At 52.2% G+C, this 24,766-nt stretch overlaps 2 protein-coding genes across 16 annotated transcripts; one reads left to right on the plus strand and one right to left on the minus strand.

Annotated features, from left to right (window-relative positions):
* Nucleotides 1-2,282: 2,282 nt before the first annotated feature.
* On the minus strand, nt 2,283-12,716 carry MZF1 (myeloid zinc finger 1). Of its 12 annotated transcripts, XM_066374604.1 has the most exons (8): nt 12,266-12,716; nt 11,633-11,717; nt 10,542-10,969; nt 10,071-10,236; nt 9,376-9,446; nt 9,157-9,274; nt 2,933-3,847; nt 2,541-2,717 (listed from the first exon to the last, which is right to left on the minus strand). In XM_066374604.1, exons 1-8 carry the CDS (start codon nt 12,347-12,349, stop codon nt 2,677-2,679), a joined length of 1,908 nt encoding a protein of 635 aa, XP_066230701.1. In that variant the 5' UTR covers nt 12,350-12,716; the 3' UTR covers nt 2,541-2,676. The 12 variants fall into 12 exon arrangements, with proteins under 12 accessions (XP_066230690.1, XP_066230693.1, XP_066230694.1 ...); XM_066374593.1 differs by having other exon boundaries at nt 2,283-3,847; nt 12,284-12,716; XM_066374596.1 differs by having other exon boundaries at nt 2,283-3,847; nt 10,071-10,161.
* A 1,184-nt stretch (nt 12,717-13,900) lies between these two features.
* On the plus strand, nt 13,901-18,907 carry LOC136399492 (tigger transposable element-derived protein 1-like). Of its 4 annotated transcripts, none has more exons than XM_066374708.1 (3): nt 13,901-14,439; nt 15,809-15,956; nt 16,473-18,907. In XM_066374708.1, exon 3 carries the CDS (start codon nt 17,192-17,194, stop codon nt 18,335-18,337), a length of 1,146 nt encoding a protein of 381 aa, XP_066230805.1. In that variant the 5' UTR covers nt 13,901-14,439; nt 15,809-15,956; nt 16,473-17,191; the 3' UTR covers nt 18,338-18,907. The 4 variants fall into 4 exon arrangements, with proteins under 4 accessions (XP_066230805.1, XP_066230803.1, XP_066230807.1 ...); XM_066374706.1 differs by having other exon boundaries at nt 13,901-14,433; XM_066374709.1 differs by lacking the exon at nt 13,901-14,439 and adding an exon at nt 14,616-15,296.
* The last annotated feature ends 5,859 nt before the right edge of the window (nt 18,908-24,766 follow it).

A 24,766-nucleotide genomic window follows, 5' to 3' on the forward strand; every position in this document is an offset into this window, starting at 1 on the left:
CTGATTATAAAAACCACATAGCTTGCCTGGTCAAGGCACATATGGGAGTTGATGCTTCCTGCTCCTCCCCCCTTCTCTCTCTCTCTCTCTCTCTTCCCTCTCTATAATGAATAAATAAAATCTTTAAAATAAAAACATCACGTAGACTTGTAAAATTCATGTTATAGCATTTATAGAGTTCCAACTATGTTTTTTATATCTGATACCACTAGCTACTTCAGTGTTCCAGTGCCTTCCCTGACCTGACTCTCCCAGCTTCTGCCCAGGGACCAACTTCTCTCCTAATTCTGCAGATCCCAGCTCAGGGTTCTCAGAATCTCCCTTGTGGTAGAGAGGACAGTCAGTTTTGACACTGGACCCAGGGCACACTCTCCTCCCTCTGCCATTTAGGAGTGCCCCTGCTTAGGGAGCTTTTGACAGATGTGGAGGATGCCAGAATGGCCCTGGTCTTGGCTGGAGAGTGGAGTAGCAGTGGAGGGAAGAATGGGGTGATGACAGGGAGCATGCCTTTTCTAGCATGGTAGTCAGAAGCCTTTGGCTCACACTGACTTCTTTCCCAATGTTAGGGTCCCAGTCTTGTGTGTGTGTGTGTGGGCGGGGGATGGGTCAGGGTGACTCAAAGCATTAAGGGAAAGTCCAGCTGTACCTCTGGAAGAAGCTGGACACATAGGTTTCAAAAGGCTGTTCCTAGAACTGCCATGTCACAGGCAGGCTGCTAATACCAGCCCAGAGTGGGATCAAAGATCCTTTCTTTGGCACTGCTGTTCACCCTGTATTTCTGGCAGCCAGAACCCCCCCCCCCGCCCCTCCTCCCCGCCCCCCCGTGGGGTAGGAGTTTATGTCGAGGGCCTGGGCAATGAGATGGAAGAAGATAGGACAAAAGAGGGAGAGCCTGACGGGGCGGTGGCGCAGTGGATAGAGCATTGGACTGGGATGTGAAGGACCCAGGTTCGAGACCCCAAGGTTGCCAGCTTGTGCCAGGGCTCATCTGGTTTGAGCAAAAGCTCACCACCTTGAGCCCAAGTTCACTGGCTCAAGCAAGGGATTACCCGGTCTGCTGAAGGCCCGCAGTCAAGGCACGTATGAGAAAGCAATCAATGAACAATTAAGGTGTTGCAATGCGCAATGAAAAACTAATGATTGTTGCTTCTCATCTCTCCGTTCCTGTCTGTCTGTCTGTCCCTGTCTATCCCTCTCTCTGACACTCTGTAGCAGTAGAGAGAAGAATGGGGTGATGACAGGGAGCATGCCTGTAAAAAAAAAAGTGGAAAAGGGGCGGCTCTCAAGGCGGATGCTGAACCCACACTGGCAGGATCTGGTTTCTGTGACTTGCCACTGAAAACATTCCTGATGGAGATCTCTTTGGGAGAGTGCCTGGCCTGTGTGTGGGTCCAGGGTGGGAGGAGAATGCCGCCCACAGGATGGGAATGATCGCTAGAGGGCTGGGAGACGGGCCCCAGGCCTGCCACTAACCTCCATTCCCAGACTGGCTGGAGTCCTGTTGGAAGGGGGCACCACCCTCAGCACTTGCTGGTGGTAAATGTGTTGGGGATGGGGGAAAGTCCTGAAAGAATGTTTATTACCAGATAAAACCTTCTGGCTTTTTTGAGACAGGGAGATGAGAAGTGTCAACTTGTAGTTGTGGCACTTTATTAGTTCATTGATTGCTTCTCATACATGCTTTGACTGGAGGCTCTAGCCTAGCCAGTGACTCCTTGCTCAAGCCAGCGACCTTGGGCTCAAACCAGAGGCCATGGGATAATGTTGATGATCCCACACTTAAGCCAGTGACAGCCTGTGCTCAAACCTGTGACCTTGGAGTTTTAAACATGGGACATCAGAGTCCAGGTTGATGCTCTTTCAACTGCATGAGCACTGGTCAGGCAGAACCTTGCAACTTCTACACCTAAGGAATATCTTCCCAGGTTTAAAGTTTCATAAACATCCCAGGCTGCAGCGGACTTGCTGGGCACTAGTTTGCAACTTCTGTTGCATCCGATGATCTTGGCTGGCTGGGGAGAACTGGGCGGGTCCTAGTCTTCCCCTGAAGGTTGGCTTGGCCCATAGACATATCAATATGTGTTGAAGGCACCTTGGGTAAACAGTACAGGAGTCATAAATATGAAGGGGAACCTCATAGATGTGTCAGGTGCTGTGAGGAACCACCTGTGCAGGGTGACATGGTTCTCAGGAACCACCAGGTTGCAGTAGAAATGCTGGATGTATGGGGATTGTTACAAAGGGACCTGAAGAGTTGGGCGACATTGAGTGGAGACCCAAACCCATGTTCCTTCTGTTTATTGAGCATCTATTGAGGGGATCAGGCCCTGGGCTGGCCTGCTTTACTTATGTGATGGCAGGCCTCACAAGAATTCCGTGAGGTAGGTATTGTCCCCTCCCCCCAAGCCAGTGAACGCTGGCTACTCTGCACTGTGGATGCGCTGATGTTGGATGAGCTTGGTGCTCTGGTGGAAGCACCGGCCACAGTCCTGGCAGGTGAAGAGCTTGTCGCGCTGGTGGGTACGCAAGTGCTGCGTGAGCGTAGGCCGCTGGCGGAAGGCCTTGCCACACTCTGGGCAGGTGTAGGGCCGCTCGCCCGTGTGGATGCGCTGGTGCTGCCTGAGGTTAGCATGCTGCCGGAAGCTCTGGCCACACTCAGGGCAGGTGAAGGGCCGCTCACCCGTGTGGATGCGCTGGTGCTCCGTGAGCCGTGAGACCTGTGTGAAGCCCAGGCCACAGTCACCACAGTGGTAGGGCTTCTCACCGGAGTGCGTCCGCTGGTGGCGCGTGAGCTTGAGACGCTGGCTGAAGCGTTGGCCGCACTCAGGACAGGCGAAGGGTTTCTCGCCCGTGTGCACACGCAAGTGCTGTGTGAGCGTGGGCCGCTGGCGGAAGGCTTTGCCGCACTCGGGGCAAGCGAAGGGCCGCTCACCTGTGTGGATGCGCCGGTGCTGCGTGAGGTTGGAGCGCTGCCGGAAGCTCTGACCGCACTCGGGGCAGGCGAAGGGCCGCTCGCCGCTGTGCACACGCCGGTGCTGCAGCAGCACTGAGCGGCGCCCGAAGCGCTCGCCGCACTCCACGCAACCGAAGGATTTGACACCCGTGTGCACGGCCTGGTGTTCCAGCAGCACAGCACGCTGCTCGAAGCTCTCCCGGCATTCACTGCATGAGAAAGGGCCTGGGGGCTCAGGCGTGCAGGGCGGTGCAGGGGTCCCGGAGCTGAGCCCCGGAGGGTCGCCATGGATGCGCCGGTGCTGCAGCAGGTTGGAGCGCTGCCGGAAGCTCTGGCCGCACTCAACGCAGTGGAAGGGCTGCTCGCCAGTGTGCACACGCCGGTGCTCCTCCAGGCGCGCGCTCCGCAGGAAGCCTTGGCCGCAGTCGCTGCAGACAAAAGGCCGCTCCTCCGTGTGCGTGAGCTGGTGACGCAACAGGTGTGAGCTGCGGCTGAAGCTGCGGCCGCACTCGCTGCACACGAACGGCCGCTCTCCCGTGTGGATCTTCTGGTGCCGCAGTAGGTTGCTGCGTTGGCTGAACACCTTCCCACACACATCACAATGGCCACCTCGCACTGTTGTGCCTGTGCTGGGATGTCCTCGGCCCCGACCCCTCGGGGCTGGCCAGTGGGCAGTGGCCACTATGAGCCCTGTGCCCTGGTGAGGATCCTCGTCCATGGGATTCCGCTCATTTCCCAGATCGCTGGGGAGCAGGAGCGCATGTGAGAAGCCACCTTCTTCGGAGGGTGACCGGAGTTGGCCTGTGAGGTCAGATACGCCAAGGTCCCAGATGTGGAGGTGGGGGTTTCCAGTCCCTGGGCCAGCCCAGACATGGTCCATCTGGAGTGCAAACCCTGTGTTGCACAAGGGGATCCACTCCGTGGCAGAACCCACTGTGAGCATTCTAGCCTGGGTAAACAGTAGGGACTGGAGGCTCCTGACACTGACCAAGAAGGAACACAGAGGGACAGGGGCTTTATCTGTGCAGGCCTCCCCAGCAGCTGGCAAAGGTACATAATCTTGCACGAGGAGGAAGACTGAGAAGCTTGGGTCAAACTTACCAGGGTTGACTTAGGTTTGCAAAAAGTCACTTTTCTAGTGACAAAGGTGGCCCTTGTACCATCCACATAGGTGAGGATGATTTCCACAAATGCATAAAGTGGGTGGTTCCTTGCTTGATGCCTATGGGGCAACTGAGGGACAGTGAATTCATGTAGGCTGTGGGGTACAGGAGTCAGGGGCCCAGTCTTCATGGAAAGAAACATGAACATGGGTGCTTTGGCATATGGAGCCCTGGGGCTGCATGAAATTAAATGGAGTATGGGGGGGTGTCTGTGGTGAAAAGGAGCTGCCCTCAGCCACACTTGTGAGCTCAGCACCAGTCGATGCTGGGTAATAGAGGTGCAACCAGAGACCACTGAGAAGCAGGGCTGGGGAATAGGAAGCCCAGAGAAAGTTAAATCAAGGAGACAGAGTAGTAGTATGGACTTCAGTGGGTAGCAATAAAATCCATGTTATCAAAAGGCAGATAAATTATATCAAAGGATATACATGCACAGGAAAGATGAGTAAAAAAAAAAAAAAAAAAACACCCAACAATTGAAAAACTGAGACTCTCCAGAGGCAAAAGACTAATCCTAAGAATCCCAATAAACAAGCAAGAAAGACCAACAACCTGACCAACGTGGGCAAAGAATGCAAACAGGAAAGGACATGTAACACTTAAACCCCATAAAAGATGCTTAGTTCCATCCAATAAGAACACTGTACTAAAGAACTAGACTCACCTGACTAGGCGGTCGTGCAGTGGATAGAGCGTGGGACCCAGGTTCGAGACCCCGGGTCATCAGCTTGAGCGCGGGCTCATCTGGTTTGAGCAAAGCTTACCAGCTTGGACCCAAGGTCGCTGGCTCGAGCAAGGGGTTACTCGGTCTGCTGTAGCCCCATGGTCAAGGCACGTATGAGAAAGCAATCAATGAACAACTAAGGTGTCGCAACGAAAAACTAATGATTGATGCTTCTCATCTCTCTCCATTCCTGTCTGTCTGTCCCCCTCTCTGTGTTAAAAAACTAGACTCACCTACCATTTCCACTCCCTCACTGCTGGAACCCAGGTGTTTGTGGACATTGGTGGTGAATACCACTAATGGGACACCAGTGTGGCAAAATACATCAAAATGGCAAGTTTCCCACACTGTGGTCCAACAATTGTGTTCCCCTGTGTGAAGTGACCTATATATGAGGTTTCTCGGTTCATCCCTGGAAAACAATCCAAAGAAACAGCAGAAGCCTGAACAGATAAACAACGGTGTGTGCACAGGGGGGCCCTGCAGCTGTCCAAAGACGGGGTATTTGCTCTACAGAAAATGTCAAATGTGGAACAGGGTGTTGTAAAGAAGGGAAATGAGTATGCATCTGAATATGTTTGCTCTTGTATGCAGACGATCTTTTTGGAAGGAATCATACAAACTGGTAATGCTGGTTTTTTGGGGAGCAGGACCGTGTGACATACAGAGAAAGGCATTCTCTGTGTACACTCTCGTGCCTTCTGAGTTTTCTATCCCATGGGGGCATTGGTTATTCAGAATATTCTCATGTTGAAAATACTGGCTACGCAGTCATGTTCAGTTGAGGGGTACGGGGAGCAGTCAGGAGACCTGATAGGGAGACTGAGTGACCTGTTTGAAGATGGGAGCTGTGGTTGTCTACGGGGAAGTGCAACCACAGAGAGGGGTGGCAAAAGAGGAACCCACCAGGACTCAATCCCAAGGTGGTACTGGTGATGTGATTGGAGGAAGACAGTGGGTTTGTGAACCGAGTAGGCCCAAGCTGGAGGGAGTGGTCAGCCATACAGCACAGGTGAGGTCTGGTTAGCAGATAAAAACAGCAAAAGGAGCATGTGCCAGGTCCTGCTCTAGCTTTGACACACAAAACAGAACATAAAGATACCATGGGCAAGCCCTAGCTGGATAGGTCAGTTGGTTAGAGCGTCGTCCCCATATGCCAAAGTTGCAGGTTCGAACCCTGATCAGGGCATATAAAAGAACCAACCAATGAATGCATAAATAAGTGGAACAACAAAACAATGTTTATTTTCGTTTTTTCCTTCTTTCTCTCTAAAATCAATAATAATTAAAAAAAATACCTTGGGTAATTTTAAAGCAAGAAATACCTGCTGGTGAGGCTCAGGGAGCTCTGAAGGCCAGGGACTGAAGACTGAAGCTGGAGGCTGAGGGTAAGGGCAGCATCAGCCCAGTCTACCCACAGACCTGCCTGCTTGCTTTGGGCTGGGCTGCAGAGGTATCTTCCTTGCATGGCCTGGAGTCCAGATGAACCTTCACTTCAGGGTTTTGACAGCCCTTCACCTAGGATGATGCTTACTTTGGGGACAAACAAGCTCCTGCAGCTGAGATGCGCAGGCTGTCAACAGTGCAACCAGTGGGAGAAGTCACAGCCAAGGAAACTGAGCTAACTCATCAGTCTGGGAAGGAAATGAAATTATTTCCAAATCCTCAAAGGAGGGACCAGCACCCATGAAACAATGAACTCTGGCTGGATAGTTCAGCTGATTAGAGCATCATTCTGAAGCACAGGTTGCTGGTTCAATTCCAGGTCAGGGCATACATAGGAACAGATGGATGTTCCTGCTTCTCTCCCTTCCTCTCACTAAAGTCAATTAAAAAAAAGCAAAGGAAAAAAGAAAGAAAAAAGAGCTAGGATCCTTACTGATAACAAAGCAAATAGGAACTTCTGGGAAACAATGGCATCTATTTAAATGTTTCATCCTGAAACTACAGTAAAATGGCAATAAAGTTTTTTTTTGTTTGTTTTTTCAAGGTGTAAAAGCCCCAAAGATGAAAGGGGAACAGGTCTGACATTTTCTACTCTGGAAAGCAGATGGGCAGACAATTATGCAGTAGACTGGAGAAGGCACATGCTGAATCAAGAGTGGGGAAATTAAAAAAAATAATAAATCAATGCATTTTACCCCAAAGAAGACTCAAAAAGTCCAGGAGTTGGAGGTACCAGGTACCTCTGGCTGTGGAGGTGTCAGGACACCATGCAGGTAGGGAAGGCTGATTTAGAAGCAAAGCTGGGTAGGGTGATTGCAGGGAACAGCTATGGGCTCTGCACAGAATGCTGAGCAAATAGAGGGCAATGTTGTAGCTTGGATTCTGGGTCTCTTCCATCTTTTTTTTGGTATTTTTCCAAAGTGAGAAGGAGGGGAGGGAGGCAGAGACACAGACTACCGCATGTGCCTGACCGGGATCCACCCTGCAAGACCACTGGGGGGCGTTGCTCTGCCCATCTGGGGCATTGCTCAGCTGCAATCAGAGGCATTCTAGCACCTGAGGAGGCCATGGAGCTGTCCTCAGTGCCTGGGCCAACTTTGCTCCAATGGAGCCTTGGCTTTGGGAGGGAAAGAGAGAGAGAGAAAGGAGAGGGGGAGGGGTGAAGAAGCAGATGGCCGCTTCTCCTGTGTGCCCTAGCCAGGAATCGAACCCGGGACTTCCACACGCTGGGCTGAAGGTCTGCCGCTGAGCCAACCGGCCAGGGCGGGTTTCTTCCATCTTGGAAAAAGGCTGGGTTGAGTTGAGGTGGGAGATCATATACTGAGGAAGTTGAAGGATTAAGTGGAGTCAGATTGTATGCTGAGACACCAATTTCTCTCCTGGTATGTTGGCAAGAGGCTGGAGGGCCCTTCTTGGAGAACTCAGAAAAGACCTGTCTGACCTGTGGTGGCGCAGTGGATAAAGCATCAACCTGGAAATGCCAAGGTTGCCGGTTCAAAACCCTGGGCTTGCCTGGTTAAGGCACATGTGGGAGTTGATGCTACCTGCTCCTCCCCCTTCTCTCTCTCTTTCTCCCCTCTCTATAATGAATAAATAAAGTCTTAAAAAAAAAAAAGACCTGAAAAGGCTCACAGCAAAGGGGTGCCCCAAGTGGCTCAGCCAGAGGGCCCTATAGATTCCTCACTGGCACCTGCTAACACTGCTCCTGCCTGCTCACATCCCCCAAGATGTGGGTCTCTTTGGGGAGTGATCTCCCAAGTCCTTCCCAGCCCCTCATCCACCTGCTCAGAGCTGCTAGACAGCAGCGCCCCATCTTACACATAAGCAAACAACTTGGAGGGAAGAGAGACCACACTAGAAGAAAACTTAAAAACCAAGTTTTTGATATTCCTAGAGAAATAAGGAAAGACATTACAACTGTAAGAACAAAAAGTGACTATAAAAATAAAGGTTCAGAGAAGGAAACACTCTGGGAAATTAAAACTCTACTGGTAGATATGAACATCTGAGCAGAAGGTCTGGAAGATACAGTATAAGAACTTTTCTGAGCAACACGACAGAAAGGGATAGGAGAGTGAAATGAAAAAAAAAAAAAAATCAGAGAACCTATCCCAGAGACCAACAATCAAGGAGCAGGCATCTCAGAAACAAGAACAAACCAATGGAGAAGGAAAAGAACCTGTTTCGGCCAATTTCCCATGACTGAGATATGCATTTCAAATGGAATAAAGGCTCGCCAACTATGATAAAAAAGGTTAATAAAAAGAATGCTTCATCCAGCCAACTTCAGTCTACTGTGGAATGTTAGATAAATGTATCTCAGAAATACGATGTCTCAGAACTTTTATGTCCCATACCACAGTTTGCAGGAAGGTCCACTGGAACAAGTGAGTGAACAAAGGAGGGGTCCAGAGAACACGAAGGAACAGACCAGGAGCCTGGGTGAGAGCCAACCTAGGGCTGAGTGGCCTAGATGGATACCTGGTCAGAACTCTGATTGGTCAGAATCCCCTTGTCCTGCCTGATCCTCAGACAAGGTCCCTCTGCCTGTCACCCTATTAACCGGTTCTGCTTGCCATTCCTGGCCCTCCCTATCCTGACACCCACAGTCTAGGGGCCAGCAGAATGCCAGAGCTGGGAGGTATGGGTTTGGAGAACACAGGCTCCTGTCTTGGGAGGTTTCACTGTGGTGGGGAGTAGCAGGCAGAGGGGTGTGAAGTCAATGGAGGACTCGGTCTTTGAAGGCTGGATATACTGAAGGTTGATGCTGCAGGGGATGGTCCAGGGAATGGGGGAGCAGAGCTAGAGTGGAATAAGCAGATGTACTGCTGCCCATGCAGAGGTTCCAGCCCCACCACGCCCCATCTTACCTGGGGAGAAAACGCCGACTTCCTCTTGCCACAGGGTCCCAGGGTGCTCCCTCCATGAGGGCGGGTCAGTTTCTGTCTCACTGTGGGGAGAGGCGTGGTCCAGTGCTATCCCACAGCCCTGAAACCACAGTGGTCGCTGCTCATCTGTGCCCTGCCAGGCCCAGAGAGGGACCTGTGTGACCCCCACCCATGGAGGCTTCTGGGCTGTGCAGGGCTCACCTGGGCCTCCTCAGGCAGGACTGTGGAAGTGGCCTCCTGGGGGCTGGCTAGAGGCCCAGAATCCAGAAGCTCTGGAGAGGAAGGGTGGGGTCAGGTGGCCCAAGGTTGTCCCACCCAAATGCCCTCCACCGTGGTGTGCTGGGATGCACGTGGGGTGAAAGCTCAGTGCAGGCCTGGTGCTGGGCATGGCAGGAGGAGGAAGCTCAGGTCTATGCCTTGCATGTCCGTATGAGGCCTGGGCAGATGAACAGTGAGGGGCATAGCACAAGGGTCCACACAGGAGTGGTGGAGGGGCTGGTCAGCTGTGACATCTGCCTGGGAGGCTTACGGGGAGGAACAGACCCCAGCGCTTTGGGGTAGGCCTCAGCTGCACCTACCCATACCGCAGCCTGTTGTCTGCTCCCCAGTGACCAACTGACATTCCTTAGTGGCTCTTCTTGAGAAGTGAACCTTACATGCCTCCCAAACAAGGAAACCACAGCAGCTTGTCTCATGCCAGAAGAGAGCAAGGACACAGCTGTGACAGTTGGGCTTGATGTGTGAGGGGTTGTCATGGCTGCTGGCTGGATGGGATGTGGGGCCCTAGTTCCATCATCAGGTGACTGGCCCAGTAGGCTTCAGGCTGTTCAGGGTAGGCTCCCATGGTCCATCCAAAGGACCAGTCCTTGGGCCCTGCCCAATCTGCCTGCCCTCACCTGGGTCTTCTGTAACCTTGGGCTCCTCTTTCACCTGAAGGTTCAGCTGTGACCTCTGCATGGCCCCAGGTGCTGTAGTCCAAGGCTTGGTCTGAGGGAGGGGATGGAAGTCGGAGGCCTCCATCTTCTCTGAAAGCACCTCCTGGCCCTGCACCTGGACTGTGACCTGGGGAGGTGCCCCCTCTCCATCAGGGTCCAGGCAGGGAGTTGAGCTGGACCCCATCACAGGACTCCAGGGGTCCTGAATGACTAGGTCCTCTAGGGACCCCACCCTCTAGGGAATAAGCAAGGGACGAAGGGACCACTTGCTGTTGCTTTCCTGTGTTGACACCCACTCTGGGTCCCTCCCTGTGTCCACAACCTTTGCACAGGGTCTGCAGCAGGTGACCACTTCCAAATCACAAGGGATAGGTGTCTGAGCATGGCACCCCCCAGATGAACCCTGATCTCTGCTCAGGGCAACTGACTCACCCATCTCCGGGGCCTTCCTGGCTCCTGACGGAGCCTTTCAACAAGGGACACAGCCTCCTCAGGGCTGCCTGGCCGCCGCACCCGCACTTGGGCCTGAATCTCAGGGGGCAGAGCACCTAGGAACTGTTCCAGCACGAGCAGCTCCAGCATCTGCTCCTTAGAGTGCACCTCAGGCCTCAGCCACTGGCGGCACAGTTCCCGGAGCATGGCCAGTGCCTCTCGGGGCCCTGCCGCCTCTTCGTAGCGGAAGTGCCAGAAACATTGGCATGCGGCCTCCGGGCCAGGATCCCATGGGGTGGCCTCCTCCTCAGAGTCCTCCAGCTTCACCACGACAGGTTGCTTGTCTTCCAGGGCTGTGTTACCTGAGGAGCCCAGTATTGTGGGCTTCATTGGAAAGACAGCCTGGGCTCTGAAGCTAGTGTTTGACCCTGGAGAACGAATGGGATGAGGCTGCTGCAATGAAAGTGCAGTGAATGCTTATTGAGCACCTACTGTATGCTGTGCTGTTCCATCCTGGGGCCTGCTGGGGGAAGGGGAAGGCAGGTGAGGACAGGAGGCACAGAGAGGTGACCAAATGCCTGAGGTCTATGAGGCTGGTAAGCCCTGGATGAGACACCTATTCCTGGTCTCTAGCTGGGCCTGCAGAGACTCCGGTAGACTCCTGCCCCAAACAAAAACGACTTAGGTCCAGAAGTCACCTCCTCTACCTCTAAATCCTGCCCTTCTTTTACAGGCACCACCTCATCCTTGCCCTGTAGCTCTCCTAACAGGTGAATGACAGCTACACCACCTACCCCCAGGCCAGTCCCTCGTTGCACCATCCACTCTCTTACCCAGTCTCAGGTCATTCTTATGCCATTTTGGTTCCACAGGGCAGTCAACCCCACCACCTATGCAAAGTCACCTGTATGGCTCAGCCTCCAGGGGGCATCCTCCCCCAGTTCAGCCCATCCTGAGCCCTGCTTAGCATACCATGCAAATGCACATAGGTGATGGGGAAGCTTCCAGGGGCTCCTAAAGGCCTTGCGACCTAAAGACGGGAGACTGCAAGCAAGGTCGGAGATTCCCGCCTTGCCTATTTTCCATGTTACCTTGGCAGATCACTGTGCTTGCGAAACTCAGTTTCTTCCTCTGCAAACGAGAACGACCACCATCCCCTCCAGTCTGCTGCTCCTTCTGTAGGTTTAAGACGCAGGCTTTGTAAAATAATGTTTATTAAGGAGATGGATTCATAAGCCAATCTTCTACTCCTCAAGGTCAACCCGAAACACTACTGAAGTTGGGCCATCGCTAAGGCAGCTCGGCTCCGTGAAGGTTCCCGAACTACATTAATCCTACGTTTTGGATGGCAACCTCCGCTTTAGACAACACAGCAGGTCCTGGGGCCGCCATGGCAACAGGCGGCGGGGTGAGGGGGTCTCACAGCCTGTCGCCTTGGCAATGCTCAGTGACTGCCGGGCCTCCAGCGACAGGGCCAGGCCCACCAGCAGGGACGGCCCCGGTTCCTGTCCTGCCGTCCAGGTCTCGCGGGTCAGCCGTTATCCACAAGTCCTCACCCGCCATCACTGTCCCCGCCCAGGCCTTCCCACTTGAGACACCCACTCCGTCTCACCTATGCGCTCCTGAGCATGCGCACTCGCGATGTCCCCCCCCCCCCCGGGTCCGGACTATGTCTCCCAGAAAACTCTGCGCAGCAGCACGAGCGCCTCTTGCCCTTCCCCCACCCTCGTCCCTGTTTCCACCCTGTTCGCTGGGGTAGCGTTGTTCTCCACGATCAGGTCACTCCCGGCAGCCTCTGATCCCGGCATCGGGGCCCCCGTTGACTCGCGCAAGCTTCTCGGGAATAACGGACAGCTGCGCCGCCTTCCAGACCGCGCAAACCTCCCACCGCCTCTCTTCCAATTCTCTACGGGCCTTCTAGCAGGATTCTGCACCAATCACGGCCCTCGCGAGGATGCCGTCAGCACGGGTCTCCATTGCAACCCCCTGCAGAGACTTGAGGAAGGCGCATGCGGGCCTCAGAAAGGAGCGGTTTGGCCCGGTGGTTTCTGGGAGGTGTAGTCGGTCGATCCCTCCGTGCGCGCAAAACGCGACGACGGTCGTTTGTGCCGGCGGGCGAGAGGTGGGCCTGCACGTGATCCTAGTAACAGAAAGGGTTGACCCGTTGGTTTCCAGGGCAACTCGGGATCTTCCCCCCCCCCCCCGGCCATGGACGTCCAAAAAGCTATGGGGAAATGGGATGAGGGTGTGGAGAGGGGGCTACGATAGAGTGGGGTTGGGGGGAGAGAGGAGTGACTGATTCTGGGGTGGGAAGAGACTCCAGTATGTGAACACCTGGGAAAGAAAGACAACTGAGAGGGCTCTCGACTCAGACCTAGAGAATGTGATAAGCCAGCCAGTCAGGGAGTCAGGCCTGGGGAGACAGGTGTGCTAGAATGGTTAGCAACAGGAACGGGAATCAGGAAGGGATGGGGGTGAAAAGGAAAGACGGAAAGGAGAATCGATTCATAAGGACCAGAAGTGTAGATACCGAGATTCAATAGACAGACAAGGATACAGGAGTACACAGACTATAGGGGAGAGACAAAAATCAGAGATACAGTAAGATGGTTTAAGAGTTTTCAAAGAGTAAGAGAAGGTGACACCACAGGAAAGCCAGAAAGAGTTGGAGACTTGTTAGGAAAACTTATCCAAAACTTGACAATGAGACAATAAAGATAACTGGGAACTCTGACTCCTAAGCGAAGCAGTTCTTTTCGAATACTTGATCAGAGTGCAGAAACGGCGAATTTAGATGCTAAATTGTAAAGGTTGATAGGCTGCAAATGCTTTCTATCCAGTAGAAGAGAGTAACCTGAGGGTTAGAGTTGTGTTACCTTGTAGAACAGTATGATACGGCGCCCCTGCTACTGCCCTCTAGGGCAGTAATCCGAGTTTGGGTTTGGTGGTGTTTTTTTTTTAAGTGTTCTTTAACGCTATTGTTATTTCTGTCTCATCTAACTGGATCCACCTCTGTCATCCTCCTATTTTGTCCGTGAAGTAAATCAATCTTTGAGATGTGCTCACTGATTTTTGTTTTTCAATTTTTATGCCTTTTTTTTTTTACAGGGACAGAGTCAGAAAGAGGGATAGACAGGGACAGACAGACAGGAATAGAGAGAGATGAGAAGCATCAATCAGTTTTTCGTTGCGAGACTTTAGTTCATTGATTGCTTTCTCATATGTGCCTTGACGGTGGGCCTTCAGCAGACGGGAACCCCTTGCTCAAGCCAGCGACCTTGGGTCCAAGCTGGTGAGCTTTTGTTCAAAACAGATGAGCCTGCGCTCAAGCTGGCGACCTCGAGGTCTCGAACCTGGGTCCTCTGCATCTCAGTCCGACGCTCTATCCACTGCGCCACCGCCTGGTCAGGCTGATTTTTGTTTTTACCTTCTAAAAAAATTATAGGTTGACGATCTGAAGGAAACCAGTTCTCCGGAATGGAGGAGAGACAGGGAGAAAAAGAAAACAGTGAGATAGAGTGAGGAAGGGAAGGAGGTAGGATGATGGAAAGACAGAAAATAGGGGACAGAAAAGATGCGAACGAGGAATTAATTAGGCGGCGAAAAAACCAGCCTCCGGCAGCGACAGCCGGGTACCGCCGCCTGGACTCTGCCCGTAATGGCTTCATCGCCGAACTACATTTCCTGGCAGCCTGAGCGCCCAGAGCGACGTTAAAGGCGCGCCACACGCGGCCGCCTCCAATCCCGGCGGTCGCCCTGCAACTCTCGCTTTCGCCGGCAAGACGGAGACTGGGTTCAACCTCCTCCGAGCAGCGCTGTGAAGCAGGAGATGGGGAAGGGCCGCAGCCCCACCGGTCCAGCAGAAGCAGCCGGCCCGCGTCGCTGTCCGGAGGTGAGGGTGGTCGGCACCGCGCAGGCCGGCCTCTCCGGACGGGGGCGACCTTTCTCACGGCTCGTCGGCGGAAAAGGGACGGAGATAGGCTGTTGGGCGCGCAACCGCGCCACTGGGCCAATGGGAGCATTCGGCGGCCCCGCGGCCTTCTGGGAAATGTAGTCTCGGGAGACGTAGGGCAGCGGGCCTGTGAACTGTCTCTTGGGAGAGTGGGAGGGAGGGAATAAAAGGATGAATTAGTTATAAAATTGTGATTTGGCAAGCTGAAGACATGCTTGTAGGAGAGAGAAGGATGGGCGCAAGTGGCTCGAAATTCGGGTCCTCCTTCGAGTCAGGAGCCTTCCATGCCCACCGACCTTTACCCTTCTCCCTGGCTCTAGGTCCCCGTGGACTGTGCGTCCCTGTTTCAAATCAAGTGTAGTCCCTGAAGGTATTTGTCCTAGGTGCCATAGCCACTCCCAAAACACAGGCCCGTCAGGTATTTGTCCCTGCTTGTCACGTGGCACTGCGCTCCTTCAAAAACGATTTTACTGTTTTCATCAGATGCTGTTTTCACAGGATTCAAAATGCCAAAGGGACGGGAGAAACCTGGCCCACCTCTGTCCTTCACTTAAAAATTTCACTTAATAAGTGACTACTGGGTGACTGCAAAGTGCCAGCCACGATTCCTGAGCCTGGGGACACTGCAGAGAGCTTGGCAGATAAGGCTCCTGCCCTCAGGCAGCGTGTGACAGATTCGCAATAAAACGTGGGCGTGGAGGTTACATTTGAGTAGAGATCTGCAGAAGGAGAGGGAACAAGCTCTATAGATAGGAGGTCAGAGCAAAGGAAAGGATGAGGCTTTGATGCCCTTGAGGAAGCTGGTGAGGACTGTGGCTTTTTCTCAGGGAGAGGTGGGAGGCAGCAGGGCTTTAAGCAGCAGTTGACTGGATCTGACTTTTACCGACTCATTCTGACTGCTATGTGCAGAACCACGTTTCTTTATCTCCAGGTACTCCACAGTGGTGGGTCGAATTAGGGAGGTTCCCTTTTGTGTGAGTTTCCTATGACTGCTGTTGCATACCACTACAAACTTAGAGCTTTAAAACAACACAAGTTTGTGATTTTAGCGTCTCGGAGGTCAGAAATCTGAAGTGGGTCTATTCAGGTTAAAGTTATGTATTACCAGGGCTGGTTCCTTTTAGAGGATCTAGGCTTCACTACTCACACTGCCTTCTGGGTGAAACCTTCTGTCTCCTCTTACAAGGGCTCCTGTGATTACATTTAGGACTCATTTCAGATTACACAGGATATCCTGCCCACTCAGGATAAGTTTATTTACACCTGCAATCTCTTTTGTCATGAGAGGTAATTTACTCATAGGTTCTATTCATAGGTTCCTGGGATTAGGATGTGGATGTCTTCTAGGATATGGATGTCTTCAGGAAACGTCCTTATTCAGCCTCCCACCCTGAAAACTGATGTCTGTGAGTGAGAAGCATGGAGCCAGCTAGGTAGCTCATCTGCTCATCAGTGTCTGGTAGGTGAGTCAGGGTTTCTAGATGCTCTTGCCTTTACCTTGTGGTGGTAGGAGGTTTATGGAGCGAAAAGAGAGTGAAGTGTCACCTCTTTTGATCTCATGAGCTAAAACTAAGTGACATGCTCTTCTAGATGCAAAGAAGTTTGGAAGTGAATGTGCATTGCTTTGAGTAGTAGGAAGGGAAGGGCCAGGCATGGCCTCTGAGCAGGGCTCAGTGCTCTTGTGACAAAGCATGGGAAGGTTGGGCTGCAGTTGAGACTCCCATGTGATCACATGTTAATACCTATATGTTGCCTGACCTGTGGTGGCGCAGTGGATAAAGCATCGACTTGGAAATGCTGAGGTCGCCGGTTCGAAGCCCTGGGCTTGCCTGGTCAAGGCATATATGGGAGTTGATGCTTCCAGCTCCTCCCCCTCTTCTGTCTCTCCTCTCTCTCTGTCTCTCCCTCTCCTCTCTAAAATGAATAAATAAAAAATTAAAAAAAAACAACAAAAAAACCTATATGTTGTCTCCTTACAGAGAGGCCAGGAGGCCGCCATCTTAGGCACATTGATAACTACTGTGGAGGGGCAAGAGGTACAGAACTCATCAAGGTGCATGGTACAAGGAGGCAGAATGAAGACAAACCCACACCCTCAGGTGTCAGGGAAGGCACCCCTTGGTGGGATTGGCCTCTGCCACAGTGTCAAGCAGGACCGGAAGTCCATCACCCTACATGTGAAGTTGGAGGTGCTTCGGAGGTTTGAAGATGGTGAGAAGTTGACACAAATCGCCCGGGCTCTGAGGCTGGCCACTTCTACCGTTGCCTCGATCTGTGTTAACAAGGACAAGATCTGGGCCAATTCTCAGGCGGCTACACCTGTCTCTGCCAAGCAGCTCACCCGCTGCCGGGGTGTGGTGATGGGTCACATGGAACGCCTGCTGAGCCTGTGGATTGAGGAGCAGAAACAGCAGAACCTGCCTGTCAGCACGCTGCTCATCCAGGATCAGGCACGGCGGCTCTTTGCACAGCTGCAGCAAGAGCAGGGCAGTGGCAGTCAAGCTGAGACCTTTGGGGCCAGTAATGGCTGGTTTGCATGTTTCAAGGCATGCCACAATGTGCTGCTGATAGATGAGCCAGCTGTGGCTGACGCCCAGGCCGGTGCCTGTTACCCCCTCATGTTGCGCACCATTTTGGAAGAGGGCTGTTACCCAGCCAAGTCCTCAATGTGGACGAGACTGGCCTTTTCTGGAAGCAGATGCCTGAGCGCATGCTGCTGGCGCTGGAGGGGACAGCCAGGCCCGGGCCCAAGGCCCCTAAGGACCATCTGACCCTGCTGCTGTGTGGCAATGCAGCTGGTGACTTCAAGCTAAAACCCCTGCTAGTGTACCCATCGGAGAACCCGCGTGCTCTCAAAGGCTGCTCTAAGGCTAGCCTGCCTGTGGTCTGGCGCTCCAACCGTAATGACTGGCTGACACCCAGCATCTTCCAGGAGTGGTTTACTGGCTGCTTCTGCCCTGCTGTGGAGAGCTACTGTGCGAGCCACGGCCTCCCAGACCGTGCCCTGCTTCTCCTTGATGGCGCACCCTGTCACCCTGCCCACCTGGGTAGTCTCTCAGCCCACGTGCGTGTTGCGTTTCTGCCCAAGAACACATCGGCCCTGATCCAGCCCATGAGCCAGGGCATCATCGCCACCTTCAAGGCCCATTACTTGCGCCGCACACTTAGCCACCTGGTCCAGGAGAAGGCTGGTGGAGACCGGCCCTCCATGCAGGAGTTCTGGCGCAGCTATACTGTAGACAACACTGCCCAGGCCTGGGCAGAACTGCAGCCTGCCGGCATGAACAGTGCTTGGAGGAAGCTCTGGCCAGAGTGTGTGCCCACTAGCACTTCAGAGCTTGATACCGTACCCCAGCTCCGCCGCAGCATTGTAGCACTAGCCAGCCACGTGGGCCTTGGGGATGTGGCAGAGGCCGATGTCATCCGCCTGCTGCAGGCCTATGTGGAACCCCCACCCTGCAGAATCCTCCAGGATGTAGAGGATGGACATACCAGTGGTTCGGGGCTATTCCGGCAGTCAGGGAAAGGCCTGGCCTCCAAAAGACCAGAACCAGATCTCACTGAAGCTGTGGTGGGTGTGGGGACTGAGGAAGCTGGTGTGGGTGCATTGAGCCCTGAGCACCTGTCTCAGGCCCTGTCCCACTTCACCGCTGGACTGCAGATCCTCAAAGAGAATGATCCCAACCGGGAACGCAGCGTGAGGGTGTCCTGGGGTGTCCACTGTGCCCTCTCCCGCCTCCGGGAACTGCACTGGAAACAGGCAACAGGCTCAGGCAGCTGCATCCTCAGGAGGCCTTGTGGTGGTGGCCGTGAGGAAGTTGGCAGGAAGCCTGTGCTCACCTAAAGTGGGGCCTGCAGAGGGTGGGCAAGTGGCTAAGGTCACAGGCCCTGAAGGACAGATCTATGCAATTGGCCTGGATGGTTTGGAGCTTGGTCCTGACCTCAGATGAGCCCTGTCACATGACATTTTTGTTTCTGGAGGGCAGACAAAAAAGGCAGGCTGTGCCTTTTGTGACTGTTTCCTGGGTCTAGCTCTCTTTGAGAAATCTGATTTACATAGGCTGCAGCCCAGACTCTCTCTGAGGTTAGACCCACAGCTCTGATTGCTATGGATGGGTCCCCTGGACAGTCTCATTATCTCCCCTCATTCCAGTTTGTTTTCCTGTCCTCCAAACTTTAAAAACAGGCACTCTGGGGTGTCTACCTGACTGCGGACACCCCACTTGGGCCACCAAAACACAAGTAGTCAGCAAGGGCAGGTGTTGTGCTCCAGCTGGATGAACCACAGGTAGTGAGACAGGGATGTCTGGCTTCCTGGATTCCATTCAACATAGGTACCTGCATGTGTCTGCACATGCAAACACGCTAAGAAATAAAGATGGGAGAAAGGATTTCTGCCACCTGGCATAGCTAACAGCTGCAGTGATGGGCTTGCTGTCAATACATGACAGGACTGGTGGGCACCGAGAGGTTCGAGGGCCCAGCCTCACTGGGAAAAATGTTAGATGAGGCCACTTGCTTTCCTGGAACGATCAGCTAGAGGGATGGCAAGAAGAGAGGGAGCTTTTCTTAGGGCCCTGTGGGTTAACTGCACAAATTATGAGCACATGAAATGCGGTGGGTGCTGGGGAGACCAGGCTGGGTGAGACTGGCCTCAGGAGCTACCAGTCCACATGCCCGTTCTATGTGACACAGGCTGTGACGGGTGATTTAGGAGGAACGTCAACCTAGGTAGGGGCACAGGACAGGACAGGACAGGGAAGGCTTTCTAGGGAAGTGATGTCCCAACTTTCGGGATGTTGCTGATAATCAGGGAACTGGTTATTTCAAAATGCCACGTGTTAGAGGGGCTTGTCAGAGGCGGTACAGCATGGTGGGTGGGCTGGTAGAGGCCTGAGGACCTCCCGGGACGAAGTAGTTGCTCAGAAGGAAGTTTTGGCGGTACAGAGGCTGAAGGAGCCAGGTGACCAGGGGGAAGGTGTTGAGGTCAAATCCCAACGTGGAAAGTGCAGGGAGGCAGGTGAGCGGCTGCTGGCGCTCAGGAAGCGACTGGATTTGCGATCACGGAGGCAGTCCCTTGCGGACACTATAGGAGCTTCCTGGGCTCGTTTCACCATCATCCTCTCGCAGGCCCCCAACTTTTCCCGGCTGCCTTGCGCGCCACTTGCGTTCCTGAGCGCAAGGTGCGCCCTGGGAAATGTAGTCTTTGCAAATTTACGGGCCGCTTCTCTGTCCGGCCTAGAACTACATTTCCCAGAGATCTTCGCAGACAGATCTGATCAACACCTGTTTCAGTTCGGACGCGAGCCGTTGCCATTGACAGAAACAGCTGATGCTTTGCCCCCCTTTCCTTTTTCTGCGCACCTGCACGGTGTGATATGTGGAGAACCCGGTTGCGCATGACGGGGTGGTGGGAGGGAGCACGACGACGGAAGCAGTCCGTGAAGCTGCGGGAAGCTCCGGGTCCTCGTCCCCTCCCCCCCCCCCCGGAGGTTTGTCGTTCTTTTTTTTTTTAATTATTTTTATTTATTTATTCATTTGAGAGAGAGAGAGAGAAGGGGGGAGGAGCAGGAAGCAGCTTTGACTCCCATATGTGCCTTGACCGGGCAAGCCCAAGGTTTTGAACCGGCAACCTCAGCATTCCAGGTCGATGCTTTATCCACTGTGCCACCACAGGTCAGGCCTAGGTTTGTCGTTCTTTGACGGTGCGGCGGGTCTGTGGTGCCTCCTGGGGGCGGTGAGTCCGGACGGGCTGAGTTCAGAGGCGCCCTAAAGACCCGGAATAGAATGTACCGCGGGCCAGAGGGGAGTCAGAGAGGCGAGCGGAGAAGCACCACTCTCCTCCCTAGGAGCCCCCGCAAGTCTGCGAGGAGAAAGGTGCTTCGGGGGTCATTGGGACTTGGAGTCCGGCAGGGCAGAGCCTGCCCCGGTAGTGGTTCCAGCTCTTTTCCCGGTTAGGGTCGCTGATTCTCTCCTGCGAAGTTCCCATCGACAGTTGGCAATTCCGTGCACACACTTCGTTCACTTTCCTACCCTGCTCCCTGTGAACTGCTCTCACCTCTGGGAAGTCTTTCCGGGTTTCCACCGCTCAGCCCTGGTCCCCTCTCTACTCCCACCTGTGCGCGCCTCCGTTCCCTCCTCGAAGTGAGAGGAAAATTTCCGTGCACACGTCCATGCTCTATCCATTGCGCCACCGCCTGGTCAAGCTGAATACAGAATATTCTTTGATTAGGCTTTTCCACAGTCACTCCCTGAACTTCATTTCTTTCCAGTGTCGGTGCCACAGTGTCCAGAGAGGGCTGTTCTGGCACTCTGTTCATCTGTTGTCACACTCTAGTCCCAAATTCCTTCCCTCTGCCAGGTGGGCATCACATTCCCAAAATATCTTTCTTGTAGGTATGCTGGACTGTCTACACAGGACTGACTCAATGCTGGTAGCCTCCCTGACCATCACGAATATCCAGGATTTCTATCGTGCCCAGATTTCTTTTAAAATTTAATTTAATTTTTTATGTTTTCTTCTTTTCCAAGAGAGATAGATTCTTGCATACACTCCAACAGGGATTTACCAGGCAACTGCCGTCTTGGGGAGATGCTCTGCCTGTCTGGGGCCATGCTTGCAGCTGAGCTATGTTTAATGCCTGAGGCAGGGGCTCCACAGAGCCATCCCCAGCGCCTGGGGTCGATGCACTGGAATCATTTGAGCCATGGCTGTGGGAGAGGAAGGGAGAGAGTAGGGGTGGAGGGGTGGAGGAGCAGATCGTGGCTTTCTCCTGTGTGCCCTGACCAGGTATCAAACCCGGGACATCCAAATGCCAGAACAACACTCTACCACTGAGCCAGTGTAGGTAGGGGCTTAATATATTTTTTCTTATGGTCATTCTAAAAGCAGTTATTTCATGCCTATTTTTTACTGTGATCTAAGGAGAACACTTTATTCTGTAATGTATTCATATGGGTTTGTATCTATGACCATCCCTTCCCTTTGAACAATTTGTCTATTTACTAGGTGGCCATGCAATGTTTCATTCTGGCAACTGTAGAACACAAAATTCTTAGGTAGGGTTGGGCTGTGTTCCATGTATGGCTTCTTCCTGAAATGTCATTTATTCTTCAATAGGTGAAATGAACATAAGGCAATAGCATCATTAAAAATGTAGCCAATGCTTTCATGTCTATTCTAATCCATTTCTAGACACCTGTTAGAAGTAGATATTATGATGCAAAATTACTTTATTCATTTTAAGTGGGTTTGTTAATAAAATAAGAATAGAATCTTTAGCCTGACCAGGTGGTGGCACAGTGGATAGAGAATCGGACTGGGATGTGGAGGACCCAGGTTCGAGACCCCGAGGTCGCCAGCTTGAGTGTGGGCTCATCTGGTTTGAGCAAGGCTCACCAGCTTGAGTCCAAGGTCACTGGCTTGAGCAAGGGGTCACTCGGTCTGCCGTAGCCCCACGGTCAAGGTACATATGAGAAATCAATCAATGAACAACTAAGTAGCCGCAATGAAGAATTGATCTCTCCCTTCCTGTCTGTCTGTCCCTATATGTCCCTCTCTCTGACTCTCTCTGTCTCTGCTAAAAAAAAAAAAGGGAAAAAAAAGAATATTTAGCATAATAAATGAGTGAAGGGTCTGCATGCAAGGTGTTGTAGACATGAGAAGTATTTCGTAAGTGAAACCGTGCCCCTTTTAGGTCATGTGAGGAAGCTCCCACGTTGGCAAATGTCCAGTGTTTTCCAAAAGAACCTGTAGGTGGCAGGTCCTGGTAAGTAAAAGATTAATATCATCTATAATTAAGTTAACTAAAGAACCAGCATGAAAGAGGGAGGTTTGAGTCGTGAGAAAACAAGGATAGTTAGATGGCCACAGTAGTTCATGGAGTGATGCAGTGTTATAAGGTGCCAGATTTTCTTTTCCCCAAGCAGGCAGGCAAGGAGTTTTCCAGTCGACTTTCTGACCCCATGGCCATGTCTCTGACCTCATAGCGCTCATGCTTCAGGATTGCAGTGTAGATGTGACCACCCCGGATAGCTTTGCCTTGTCCGGATGATTGTCAGAGGTCATGCTCAGTGCTTCTGCCAGGCCCATTTGGTGAGGCAGTTCCACATACCTCAGCCGCCATTCAGGAGTCCTTGCCACGGTTCTGAAGGAAAAGGTGAGGCAGAAAGACTGGCATTCACCTGACCAGGTGGTGGTGCAGTGCTTAGAGTGTTGGACTGGGATGCAGAGGACCCAGGATTGAAATCCCGAGAGTGTGGGCTTGAGCGTGGGATCATAGACATAACTCCATGGTCCCTGGTTTGAGCTCAAAGGTCACTGGCTTGAGCAAGGGGTCACTCACTCTGTTGTAGCCGCCCCTCCATCAAGTCACATATGAGAAAGCAATCAATGAACAACCAAGGAGCCACATGAAGAATTGATACTTCTCGTCTCTCTCCTTTCTTGTCTGTTTGTCTGTCTCTCTGTCTCTGTATCTGTCACACACACACAAAAAAAGACTGTCATTCAACTCATGGACAGAGATAAAAGTGAGTGGTTATTAGGGGGGAGAGAGGTAGAAGTGCCGCGGACCAGCGCAGCTCCTAATAACAGTGAGGAATTGAGGAAACACACTTTGTCAGATCAAAACCGATGGGACCAGGAGGACTCTTCAAACTGCCTGGCAGTATCTGAGTGCCTCATAGCCCCAGTTCCCTTTATTATATAGACCTATGCAAATCAAGGACCCTGATACAAAGTTGCACATCAAAGGCTAAGACAGGAACTCTCCCAAGGCAAAAACAGGATGCATTAGTGAAATTTACAAACATCTGAACAAACAAAGAGTCAGAGGAAGGGCATGTGTATTGCTTCCAGCAACCCAAGAAAGCAAGTGGAGTGGGTGCAAATACTCAGCATCAAAGCCAAATATGGAGATGGAGGGGGGAGAATTTAGCCTTTTGCTAAGCCTCGAATCTATAATGGCTTTTTGCCATTAACAGCCCACAACATATCCCCCTTTTCTTTTTAAGTTGTGTGCTGAGATTTGCACTCATCTGATTTTCTAATTTGGAGGCAGACGGAAAAAATACAGAACAAACATAAAATTAGTATAGCCAATGCTAACAGATACCCAAAAACAAGTATACTAATACATCACAGTGATTAAAGCCTTTAAGCAAACTCTTTAAGCTAATACAACAAGAATCTATAAAAGAGTAATGTCCTTAACATGTTCACCAAGTCCAAGTTGGCACCAACACCATTCCAAATCTCTGCAAATGCAACCCAACCCCAGTTCAGTCCATCAAAAACTGTCACAGGAGCAGGAGTCCAGGAAAAGTCCACATTCAGGAAAAGTCCACATGGCACGGGATTTGCTGTTACACTTCCACACTCTGCAGCTAGCATTAAAGTCCCAATGACCGCTGTTCCCAGCTGGCAATGACCCAGGTAGACTGGAAAAGCCATCTGCAGCACACATGAAGACAGAGCTTCCGTTTTCTTTAAACTGGAAAGATGAACCCAGGGGTCCTATACTGGAGCTTTACAGCCATGGGGTGGTGAGGAGAACCTTGGCCATTAAGTTGGGTGGCAGAGGTAAATTTGTAAGTTGGCAAAAAAGGAAAAAAGGAGCTCTGAATTAGGAGTAGGTCCTAGCCTAAAATATGAGTGGGGCATTGAGGCAGGAGAAATAAAGGAAAGACTATATTTAAACAAAGCAACAGAAAACAGGACTATCAATACCCACAACAGAGATCTTCGAGGGAAGAATAAAAAAACCTGAATATTCAGGCAAGACATAGTTAAGTGGCCCTTGTGTAAATGAGACCAGTCTACCTGCTACTTGGAAGAAATACCCTAGGCTCGTCCACAGTGTTGTAGATGGGGCCGACGGCCCTGGCACCTTTTAGCCTTCAGTGGCAAATCCCAGTATTCTGGGCAAGGTTAGGTCATAGGTGGCTGGAGCACGGCTGGAAGAGACTGAACCCTCCCTTAGAGGAGCGAGGGGGAAGCCTGCCTTCCAGTGTGTCCCTTCTTCCTCACAGCAAAGGTATGTAAGCCTGGCAGGCTTTGGCTCAAATGACCATCCTTTCCACTATTGAAGCAGGGCCCTGATGAAGTTACAGTTGGAGTGTTGGAGCCTCTGAGGGTGTACGCCAAGAGCTAGTATTTTACCTGATCTCCTTTGGGCTTTTTCTGCTTTTTGGTACCTTAAAAACCATGCTCAGAAGATCTCGCTGAGGGGCTTGAGAGTCCCTATCTGCCTATATATCTGGAGCTATTCAG

This window comes from Saccopteryx leptura, chromosome 3 (assembly GCF_036850995.1).
Source record: "Saccopteryx leptura isolate mSacLep1 chromosome 3, mSacLep1_pri_phased_curated, whole genome shotgun sequence".
Lineage (NCBI taxonomy): Eukaryota > Metazoa > Chordata > Mammalia > Chiroptera > Emballonuridae > Saccopteryx > Saccopteryx leptura.